General features: G+C 35.3%; 2 protein-coding genes across 2 annotated transcripts in view; both read right to left on the bottom strand.

The window, feature by feature from the left end:
- LOC141295846 (grainyhead-like protein 1 homolog) overlaps positions 1 to 8481 on the bottom strand; it is a 29090-nt gene extending 20609 nt beyond the window's left edge. Inside the window, exons 1-8 of the mRNA XM_073827126.1 lie at positions 8340 to 8481; positions 6393 to 6579; positions 5109 to 5182; positions 3653 to 3989; positions 3127 to 3209; positions 2681 to 2837; positions 1129 to 1240; positions 425 to 519 (exon numbers count right to left, since the gene is read on the bottom strand). Coding sequence (XP_073683227.1) covers positions 425 to 519; positions 1129 to 1240; positions 2681 to 2837; positions 3127 to 3209; positions 3653 to 3989; positions 5109 to 5182; positions 6393 to 6579; positions 8340 to 8359 — 1065 coding nt within the window. The 5' untranslated portion in view covers positions 8360 to 8481. The remainder of the gene's footprint in view (positions 1 to 424; positions 520 to 1128; positions 1241 to 2680; positions 2838 to 3126; positions 3210 to 3652; positions 3990 to 5108; positions 5183 to 6392; positions 6580 to 8339) is intronic.
- Positions 1 to 12188, bottom strand: part of cgref1 (cell growth regulator with EF-hand domain 1) — a 314634-nt gene that overhangs the window by 149891 nt on the left and 152555 nt on the right. The gene's annotated exons all lie outside the window — the stretch shown is intronic.

Below are 12188 nucleotides of genomic sequence, written 5' to 3'. Positions count from 1 at the left end.
GATCATATGAGATTAAAAGTATATAATTTGTCAATGTTTTTTTTAGAAAATAACCATTTTGCTAGATAAGTCCCTTCTTTCTTGGCTGGGATTGTTTAGAGCCCTTTGAATCTGCATTTAAACTGCATTTTGTCAGTTCAAACTCGGGGCCACCATAGAAGTCCACTATATGGAGAGAAATCCTGAAATGTTTGCCTCAAAAAACAGAATTTCTTTACGACTGAAGAAAGAAAGACATGAACATCTTGGATGACAAGGGGGTGAGTAAATTAACTGTAAACTTTTGTTCTGGAAGTGAACTTCTCCTTTAATGAATCTAAAGCTTTTTAACAGAACGGATGTAAAGAGGCGAATCAAATTAAAGATAAATAATGTTGTTTATTAACTAAATCTGTAGACGTTAGAAGTGCCCTAAAATCTTTACCTTTGCTTCCTCACTGATGTCCCATGTGAATGAAATGGCGTTATATGAAATCTCCTCAATGTTGCTGATGGTGTTGAAGCTTTCTTTGTAGTCCGCTGTGGGAGACAAAAGGGGCTTGATTAATGAGTATAGATTAGAATCACATTTTGTAAGAGAACGGGTGCGTGAGAAAGTCTTAGTAAATGTTAATAAGCTTTTTTAGATAAAACCAAATCAGTTAAACAGTTTTTCACACATGTTGTGCTTTACTAATATAATACAGTTTTTCCATTTTATGCAAGTGAATGGCTACCATCAACTATTTGATTTTCAAAATATCTTTTTTGTGTTCAACAGGAGAAAGAAAGTCACATAGGCTTGGAACAACATTGAGGATGAGTAAATGTTGACAGAATTTTCATTTTTGGGTGAACTATCCCTTTAAGTCTTAAAAGGGTTGACTTTCATTGAAAGCAAGATAATGTTGTGTATCCTTTCATGCTTTACAGTGCTCATCTTTTATTTGTTGTGTTCATTGTAGACGTCACTGATGGCTCTCCCCTTGACTATTGTCTTGTCCCCACCTGCAGCCCCCCTATTTGCTATCTGTACTCGTTACTCCACCCTGAACTACACTGGACCCAGAAAAGCAAAGAGACATGAAAGTATGAGTGGGATCAGTGAGATCAAAGGTGTACCGATACCCCAAGACAAAGGCTTCTTACCAATATCAATGCATCTCTGCTTGGCTGTGTGCTGTCTCGAGTGCCAGTATTTCCAGTGCTTGAGTTGGTCATCTCTGGTTTTCTCCTCTCCGAACACTACCATCACAACACTCTGAAATTAAAAACAACACTGTGTTACTGTTTTCTATTAAAGTATGCACACTCTCAAAGAAATACTAGTACATCCAGAGGTCCAGAAAATATTTACACACTTAAAAACAGTCAAACCAAATTTATTCAGACACTTTGATCACATTATCAGAGTTTATTCACTATAGTTTAGAAAATGGAACACATTTAGAAAATACGACAAGAACTCAAGAGGTAAACTGTGTCAGAACAAATTTATTTTGATAATGATAACTTTGATAGAAAGGTATGTAACAAAACATTGTCAGGTCAAAGTGTCAAATCAGTTTTACTGGTAGCCCCTGTATGAAGAATTTTTGGTCACAGTTTACTTTATTTTGCTATCCTCATTTAAATAAATGAACTATAGTGTTCTGCACCCACTAGTAAAAAAATATCAAAAATGATATCTGGTGTCTGAATATTTTTGGCACTAATTTCATTGGAAAGTATCTAGTCACTTACAGTAAGCTACACACAAAGATGTAGGAATGTAATCACATTATATGAGAAAATATCAAATGGCTAGAAAATATATTTTTCCAGAGCCATTTTTGCAATTACTTTTAACCAAGTGGCAAAAAGGAATTATTAGTGGATTTGAAAGTTAACAACAGACATTCTCAATTAATGTTTGAAAAAGATAAAGTGTCCAAATACATTTTGTCATGTTCAACATAATTAATTGTTTTTTTTTCCGTCTGATTAAACAGACTTCTTTTGTTTGTTTTTTTGCTTTTCCTAAACACATGCTAAGATGCATATTATACAATATGATACATAGCCATTCATTCAATGTTAAGTCTAAAGTGTTTTGGGGGTTGATTACTTTTAGTGGCTGCAAAGTACAATGAATATTATATAATTATATAAATATTTAGTCATTCATTCATATTAATATTTCTTTAGTTATGACCCTGGACTACAAAACGTTTGTAGCAAGAGCCAAGAATACATTGTATGGATCAAAATTATATTTTTTTTATGCCAAAAATCATTTGGATGTTAAGTAAAGATCATGTTCCATGAAGATATTTTGTAAATTTCCTACCATAAATATATCCAAACCTATTTTTTTATTAGTAACATGCATGGCTAAGAACTACATTTGAGGTGTTTTTCGCAATATTTAGATTTTTTGCACCCTCAGATTCCAGATTTGGAAATATTTGTATCTCAAACTAAATATTGTCCTATCCTAACAAACCATACATCAATGGAAAACTTATTTATTCAACTTTCAGATGATGTATTAATGTCAATTTCAAAACCTTTATGACTGTTTTGTGGTCCAGGATCACGTTTCTTTTATTATTTGATTTTATTTATTGTGGCTGAAGTGTCCAAATATAATTTAGAGCAACTAAACTATAAACATAACATAAAAAAAATACAATAAAAATAGTTTTCATATATATCTTACCCTGACTTTACAGATGGGGCCGTGCAACAGTTTGCCATTGTCGGTTTCTCTGAGAGTGATGGGATAGAACTGGCCCTTGTTGAGGTACGTCATTGTGCCATCACCAGATTTCTGTCTGAGAGACTTAGAGGCTTCTAATGTGTATTCGAAATTATTACTGTTGATCAAACACACACACACAAAAAAAAATGGGGTCACTACTTAATACACATTTGCACCATCAAACCAAATACACCCATGACAATTTGCATGTTTGCTATTACACGGAAGAGGCAGCTTGTTATATTTGTTTTAGGCTGACGTTCATTTACCCATAGGCTATGATGAGCGCCTGTCAGGAGGATGCGCTAGTAACCCTATTCAGGTTATTTGCACACACTCATCTGATAGAATCTGAAATGTTTTCTCTTAAAAGCTTATGTTTCTGCCAGCAAGCGCTTGCTTACCCTGACACTGTGTCAAAAGTGGCATAGTCCTCTTGCTGGATGGGTCCCATGCCTAACTGGAGATCCCTTGGGAACGCAAACACCTGTAGTGGACAAAAGAGGGGCAAGAGGGCCTGGCATTAGCACAAACAACCACCATGCATTCAGTCAGTGGGAGAAAGCTGATTGCTAAAGCAAAAGAAAAAACAAACAGCTCTCCCTGTGTGTGTAAGGTTTTTGTGGAACTATCATTTCTAAGGAAATCCTCCCTCCAGTTAAAAAAAAAGCAGGTAGAGAGAGAGGGAGCGGGAACGAGAGCGGGCAAGAGAGAGAGAAAAGGCCCTGGCTATTATGTGAGAGGAAAATACAGCACTTTATTGTGTAAGAGAGACAATGGCATAATGACATGCTAGCTGCTATTTTGGCATGTTCAAATAAAAATAGGGAGGGGGCTCAATACAACAATGTCTTTAGAGTCACCAGGTAAATGAAGTATTGTCTGAGGGTGGGAGACTTGAGATGTGTGCGTGTGTGTGTGAGAGCTTACATCTGAGTTCTCTGGGAAGGTCGAGTCTGGGGTGCGTGGCTGTGTGTTTGGACTGAACTGGTTGTGAGGGAGCTGAGGGTCGAATACCACCGTGTGACTGTCTGGTTCTGAGCAGTGGGGATTGGGGACTGTGACGGAGAATCCGTGTGAGGGACCCTCAGTCTTCACTGGGTAGTTTGGCCCAGGAGCAATGGATACTGTCACTGTAGTATCGGGTGAGGGGAAAAGACCTCTCTTGTCCTGGGCGTGCTGGTTTCCAGGAAGAACGATGTTTACTCCTTTCAGAACCTGGATTCGGTTCTCCCCCGATGGCTCTTGGAGAGTGGTCAACATGGTTCTGTTGTGAATGTAAATAAATAAATATACAATATAAGATGTTTGAAAAAGTTTTGAATGACCTACAAAAAACTGAAACATATAGAAAGTATACATTTCCCTGCTGAAATCACAGAAATTCCAATGGTTTCCACTACAAACCATCAACTTTTAACCATTAAAACTGTTAAAAATGGCTTTCTGTAGTCCGTTTTGGGACATATTCCATTGGGATTTAGTGGTTTTAAAAAGACACCAACAAAAGGTGACCAATTACAAGTAGAAACCCACAGGGTCCATTACAGTTTCCATTAAAACCAATACAAGTCCAATTGTAACCAGTAAAACCATTACACATTTTGTGATGATGTCTATTGTTCTGTTTTTTCAGCAAGGTTAACTGCAACACACGTTCACAAAAATGCTCAAAGCTTTTAAAAACATACATAAACCTATCAATATATGTCATGCTACGCATTGAGAAAAATGAAATATAAATGCAATATATATTAAAAAATAAGCTTCAGCTCATACTAAATGTTAAAATATGTTTGTATACAAATTACATGCTTTATATGTGGGATTTCAATTAAATGTTGTCGTTTTGTAACCTAAATGGAACGAATAGTAAGATATGTTTACCGCTTCTAGTGGACGCGCATGCGCGTCTGTAAGCGTAAGTATAGTATTTAATCTCTATGTATTTATTTATTTTCCTTACATTCTTAACGAAATGGGAATCTTAGCTTGGCTTTAAACAAGAACAAAATATGTATAAAAATATAAATATCTCCGCTGAGGAGAAACCCTCTTAAAAGCATTAAACGTAACAAGTCACCGCGGCAACATGAAACTATATGCGCTTAATATTTAAAGTATTTATTAAAAACTGTTCTTATGCTTCGTACAGCTTCTAACACTTTCTCTTTCAGTGATGTCACTGACGTGCGTCCTGCGCGTTTGTCAACAAGCCCGACGAATCAATCAAATAAGTTGTCGTTGACCGTTTCCTTTATTTATTTGTATCTATTCGTGAGCTGGTTGTAGCCCTAGCCTAGCACCGAATAATATAAAGTAGGATCTCATCTTCTCAGTATGGGAAAAACGGCATTCACTATTGCATCTTTGATGAGAGCTTCACCTTTTGTTGGGATCCACATCAGAGCCCAGGACGTCAGCCTTTGGCTGGGATATTGTTCTCTTTTCCCGCGGCACCTGGGGAAAGTAAACAAACTCTATGTAAGTCTGACCACATCCAATAGCATCAGCTTCACCCATTATATCTGCCAATGAACATATTTAATATACTAAGTGACATTTGGCAAAGAAAAATGATGTCAGATGTCACTAAATTAATTCTTCGTTATTTAGTTCCTTATATGTAACGTTATACACACAGTTAAAAAAAAAAAGTTTACATACACCTTGCAGAATCTGCAAAATGTTAATTATTTTACCAAAATAAGAGGGATCATGCAAAATGCATGTTATTTCAATTAAAAGACGTTTACATATAGTCCACAAGCGAAAATAACTGTTGAATTTATAAAAATGACTTAGTTCAAAAGTTTTCATACACTTTGATCCAAAGCTTTTGTCCTTGTTTGTCCTGAACAGTTAAACTGCCCGGTGTTCTTCAGAAAAACCCTTTAGGCCCCACAAATTCTTTGTTTTTTCAGCATTTGTGTGTATTTGAACCCTTTCCAACAATGACTGTATGATTTTGAGATCCGTCTTTTCACTGCATTAAGAGCAGGGGGTGAAAACTTTTGAACAGAATGAAGATGTGCACGTTTTTCTTATTTTGGCTAAATATCAGATTTTCTTCATTTAGTACTGCCTTTCAGAAGCTACAAAAGATACTTGCATGATACTCACAAAATAACTTAAATTGTACCTGATCGACAAATTTCAAAAGTTTTCACCCTCGGATGCATTAATGCATTGTTTTTCCTTCTGAAGCATCGATGAGCATTTGAACCTTCTGTATGTTGCATACGAGTCCTTCAGTTGTCCTCAGTGTGAAAAGATGGATCTCAAGATTAAACAGTCATTGTTGGAAAGGGTTCAAATACGCAAAAATGCTGTGGAACCTGAAGGATTTTTCTGAAGAACAGCCAGCACAACTATGAACAACTATCAATTAAAAAACAAACAGATGTGGATCTTTCAGGAAACCATACGGTATTAAGAATCGTTTTTCTAAATTCAACATATCTTATTCAGATAGGTCCTAAATAAAAAACAACATGCATTTTATATGATCCCTTTTATTTTGCTAAAATAATTAACATTTTGTAGATTCTGCAAGGTGTATGTAAACTTTCGACTTCAACCGTATATATGTTTTTTATTGTGTTTGGTGTATTATTCAAATTTATTTTGCTAATATTTAATGCTTTTATATTCAATCGACTAGTCATACCTTGTAGTATTCGTATAGAAAACCCAAAGCTGCGGCGCTGTCTTCATCTCCATTGATGCTCATCATGGCCTTGGTGGCGGCTGTGAGGGGGTTCTCCAGGAACGACTTCCAGGCCTCATCCTCACTCGTGAAAGGCCGCCGCTGGTTGTACGCCGGATCATTCTGTAGCACGAGCACTGCTCGCTTACTGTGAGGAACAGTTCATAAAGAGCCGTCAGTACTAAACGAACCGTGAGTTAAATGAATCGTCAGGCAGTGTGATTTGTAAACACAAAGAGTCAAAGGGAACAAAATGATGGATGTTGAGCATCAACAATCTGAAGATGTTTTGGCATTATTGCAGGTGTCAAAGTTGACAAAAGAGCAGGCTGTTGTGAAAGGCCTTCTTTATCTTAGAATCTGTGACAAAACCGGCCCAAACAACAAATCTCTGCACAGACCGCAGCTTCCCGTTTGACAGCATGTTTCACTGGCTCTTCCAGTAAGGCGACCAGTAAAGTGTCAGAAGGAGAGTGACTTTTTTTTTTGTCGCAGACTGTGACAAAGTTCATTAAGAAAACCGGTTGTGCGTTTTCGTCATCGTTATGTCATTCTCATGAGTACCATCATCTATTATTTAGACAAAGGCGGCTTACAGAGATTGAATGTGCTCTGATTCAGTGCTCATTAAATGCATTTAAGTGTTGAAATGTCTGACAGTGAAATAAGGACAACTTTCAACTTTGAAACCTTTTAATTAGGAGGGTAAGCAGGGCGAGGTTAAAGATTTAAAAAAAAAATAGAAAGAAAGTTTTAAAGTATAAACCTTATTCAGGACAGGCTTTGTCTCGATGATGGATAGTCAGTTTAGTCTCTCTTGGTTTGCTGGTCACACAACACTCCGGCCTTTAATAATGGAATGAATCCATAGAGTTGCTATGACAAACCTTTGCATCCAGGTTTGTTAGCGCGAACGGATTACGAGTAATTTGATCACTAATTGTGCCATTCTTTCTCCCTGTTTGATTTTAGCTTTGCAACCCGATAGATCCGTTATCCTGGGACAATAAAACCTTGTGGACACGCAATCCCACTTCTAAAACAAAAGAGGCGACCAAGCGCAAAATTACTAATTGCAAAATTACAAACTCCAAACACTAACTCAGGAGAGTTTTAGCTTTCTCCTCAGGATTCACAGATACAAGGTCTCACATTGCTTACGCTATGGTGATGGCCGTCAACAAAGACTTGTTTGCATGGGGGAAAGCTCAACAACGGGCAAATATTTTAAGTGTATACTTTGATATTTGTTTTTAGAAAGTTTTCCTAAACACTTTAAACAATGTACAAAGACTTAAACACTCTTCCTGAGAAGGAATTGCCAACGCCTTGAAAGCAGATGCACTCTTTCAAACTTGATAAACCATAGCATTCTAATCCATAAAATAATCAAACACGTACAGCATCACGAGATGTTTTAATGTCTAAAAACCTTACAAATTCAGCCAGTTTTGTTGCTTTTCAAAAACACAAATGTTGTTTTCCAAGAAGCATTTGCTTATAATGAATGCTACCAAAATGTCAGCTTTTTCAAATGTGATTTCAATCCAAAGAGGAAAATGCGCACGCAAAAATGAACCAAACCACACAAGTCTGACAAATAGAGCACGGCGCTCGTAACTCCCGCGGCAGGTGCAGATACACCTGTGACCGTAGCAGGTCTGAACATGACAGGTGAACTGAAGAGCCCAGACAGCAACTGTGTAGCGGAATCGGCTCTCGGCTGTCAGTTCGACTCCTCATGGCAAGACTTACTGAGACAAGTCAGACTGTAGAAGCTAATCTCTGTCAGTTCCAGCAAATAAACCAAGATTAAGCAGTAAATAGTGCATGCTTTTTCAATCATGGGATCCTTTTCTGTTGATCATCTCTCGGTAGACTATGGACCTGCTACAGTGTTGAACTTACTTGTCATGCTCCTGTGACATCTCTTATGGTCGAACTGGACTTTCTAGTTGGTACTGTAAATCCGATCCTTCTTCTTCTTGTATGGAGCTACGTTCACAGGATGGGATGAGGGCTGCGTTAGAATTGCCTGTATGAGAACGGGTTTTGTTGGCTTTTCTCGCTTTTTTGGATATACTGAGAAATTGGGGCCGGTTTTACCTGTGACAGGGCACTGGATTGGATTACACCTGAGAGGAGGAGCTTAATATTCAACACTGCTCATTGCTTATGGTCTGTGCATGTTTAACTTTAACAAAAACCTAATGAAATTAACAGTGCAGTGTAATACTCTTTTTATTATTATTTTAGCATTACAAAACAGCAAAATCTTAGTATGTTTTTATTTTTGGATGAGCTTCAGTAGTTCACAGTTACATTTAGCTGTATTTTAAATTTTGCAAACACATCTGATTACAGATTTATATATCATACAATTAAATACTACTTTTGTAATGTTCAAGGGCTGGAAAAAAATCATTTGAAACCATCAACCATCTATTTCATTGAAAATTAAATTCAGTGTCAGAGAAACTGTTGCTTTGTCTTATTGCATGTTGAAGATGTTGATTTAAAAAAAACCCTGCATGTTTAACTTTAACAAAAACCCAATGAAATTAACGATGCAGTGTAATACTCTTTTTTTTTTTTTAGCACTATGTGAGAAAATCTTAAATAAAAATTATTTGAAACCTTCTGACAGTAGCTAAGGCTCCTGTATAATGACAATTTACATTGAAAATGAAATTTAGTGTCAGAGAAATGTTTAAACTGTTGCTTTGTCTTATTGAAGATGGCCTGAGGTTGATTAAAAAACCCTGCATTTTTAACTTAAAAACCTAATAAAAAGAATGGAGCAGTGTAATACTTTTTTTTAGCACTATGTGACAAAATTGTTGTTTTTATTTCTGGATGAGCTTCAGTAGTTCAGTTACATTTAGCTGTATTTTAAATTTTGCAAACATGTCTGGTTCAGATTAATGTGTCATACAATTGAATATTACTTTTATAACGTTCAAGGGGTGGAATAAAATTGATTTAAAACCATCTACCATCTATTTAAGTAAAAATGAAATTTAGTGTCAGAGAAATGTTTAAACTGTTGCTTTGCCTTATTGCGTGTTGAAGATGGCCTGAGGTTGATAAAAAACTGCAAGTTTTACGTAACAAAAACCTACTGAAATTGACAGTGCAGTGTATTTATTATTATTATTTTATTTTAGCACTATAAAACAGCAAAATTACTCAAGTATACTAAGTATGATTTTATTTTTGGATGACCTTTAGTAGTTCAGAGTTACGTTTAGCTGTATTTAAATTTTTGCAAACATTACTTTTATAATGTTCAAGGGGTGGAATAAAAGTCTTTTAAACAATCTTACTGTAGCTAAGGCTTTTGTATAATGACAATTAACATTAAAAATGAAATTTAGTGTCAGAGAAATGTTTAAACTGTTGCTTTGTATTATTGCATGTTGAAGATGGCCTAAGGTTGATTAAAAAACACTTAACAAACCTAATAAAATTAACATTGCAATGTAATGCAATTTTTTTATTTAAATAGTTAATGTAGCTATAATTTTATCTATAGTATTTTAATTGTTGCAAACACATCTGATTCAGATATATATTTCATACAGTTGAATATTACTTTTCTAAAGTCTTTTAAACCATCTTATAGTAGCTAATGCTTCTGTATAATGACAATTTACATTAAAAATGAAATTTAGTGTCAGAGAAATGTTTAAACTGTTGCTTTGTCTTATTGCATGTTACAGATGATCGGAGGTTGATTAAAAAAAACTTACTAAACATACTAATTTGACTAATTTCTCTTTAAATTATATGTGACCCCAGACCACAAAATCAGTCATAAGGGTCAACTTTTGAGATTTATACATCATCAGAAAGCTTTACATTAATGTATGGTTTGAGATACACCTATTTTAAAATCTGGAATCCAATGGAGAAAAAAAAAAATCTAAATCTTGAGAAAATCGCTAAGTTCTTAGCAAAGCATCCTACTAATCAAAAAGTACGTTTTCATATATTTACGTAGAAAATTTACAAAATATCTTCACGGAGCATGATCTTCACTTGATATCCTAATGATTTTTTTGCATAAAAGAAAAATTGATAATTTTGACCCATACAATATATTTTTGGCTATTGCTTCTTAAGACTGTTTTTGTGGTCCAGGGTCACACATGTAAGCCTATACTGTTATCACCATAGAGTAAGACACATTTAAACAATAAAATTAGTTATTTTGCTGTAAATTAGTTTCGGTAGTTCAGCAGCGTTTCTATTCACATGTATTCGTGTGTCTTTAGCTTCTTGTGATTTGTATGCATAACAATATTAGGTGTTGCCAATACAACTAAGTACCCTGCATACATTTAGCGTAGGATAGGTCCGATTCAAACCGCTGTGAACACCCACACCAACCCAAAACTAAAGATTAGAGCTCCTTAACCGAAAAAAGGGGGTTAATGCAAGTATATTTAATGACGGTGCTTTATAAAGTAAATTACTTTATATAACATAATACTATAATCACAACATAATAATACTACATGCTAATGATGTAAATGTTCAAAAACTGTTTCCTAACGGTCAACAGTAATCTTTTGAATAATCCATTTGTTTGTTTATGAAACACTGATTTGTGTTTATTTGCATATTATAGACTTATTTGCATATTTAATAGACTACAAGTAGACTACAAGCCAAAAAGGAGATGTATATCTTGCTTCAAGTTCCCCAAATCATCACATTTACATTTTTTTTAACATGCAAATCACCTAATTTCATTGAAACTCTTTCCCCTGTCACTTTTTGTGACATTCTGTCACTCCAAACAGTAATTACTATCTCTACCTGAGTGTAGAAAGTCACTCTCACTACTATATAAGTAAGTTTAAACACTTAAGTAGAGATAATACCTAATAAGATACAAGGATGAGCACCTCTCCTTAGTGAAAGAAGGCTTTAGAGATGCTATCATTAGTTTTCAGTTTATACTCCCCCTCCATACACACACTTCTCCTCTGAGCTCGCTGCAATGTTTATTTACCCTAATGCCTAGACTCTTGCTTGAGCAGGCACACTGTTTATATTTGCTGTCATGGCTTTGAATGTGTGCTGACAGCAGGAACTTATTACAGAACGTATGCAAGTATGGCTGTACCAAATTTAGCTTTAGGTGCTTGTTTATTTTGGTTTAAAACATATGCATTTGAAGCTAATGCATTGGAATTGTAATATATATATATTTTTTTTATTTGTGTATTACAAAAACAGATTAGGTTTATTACTGTATCTGGCAGTTATTTAATTAAGCGCAACATCTAGAGTCCTAAAGCCTTGTTGGAACAAAAGAACGGGACGTAATTTCACACATGAAACTAACTTAATAAGGATTGATTCTCTTGCTCATAGCAAAACAACCGAACCAACACCCATTGAAAAACACCCTACAAAACTATGCATTCAAAGAAAAACCTTAAAAGCCTGGAGCAAATTATAGTTAGCCAGATCAAAAAATCCGGCAATTATTTTTTATTTGTTGTTTCAGCAAATTTGTAGCCTTTATTAAGCTGTGTAGAACTAAACGGCTGTCAATTTTCATATATTTCTTTTTTTAAAATGTGTGTTTAATGTAACTCAAACAAGGTGAATACTGTAGAAAATGGAAGAAACTGATATATAATGAAAACATCAACAAGGAAGTACAAGGGAGTCATAAGAGATCATTTGCATGTATGACAAACAGATGATGTAGACTTCGTTAGCACATGCATCCCTCTCGAT

The sequence above is a fragment of the Garra rufa genome, chromosome 21 (genome assembly GCF_049309525.1).
Source record: "Garra rufa chromosome 21, GarRuf1.0, whole genome shotgun sequence".
NCBI classification, from domain to species: Eukaryota; Metazoa; Chordata; class Actinopteri; order Cypriniformes; family Cyprinidae; genus Garra; species Garra rufa.
This window is presented reverse-complemented; position numbering and strand designations above follow the sequence as displayed.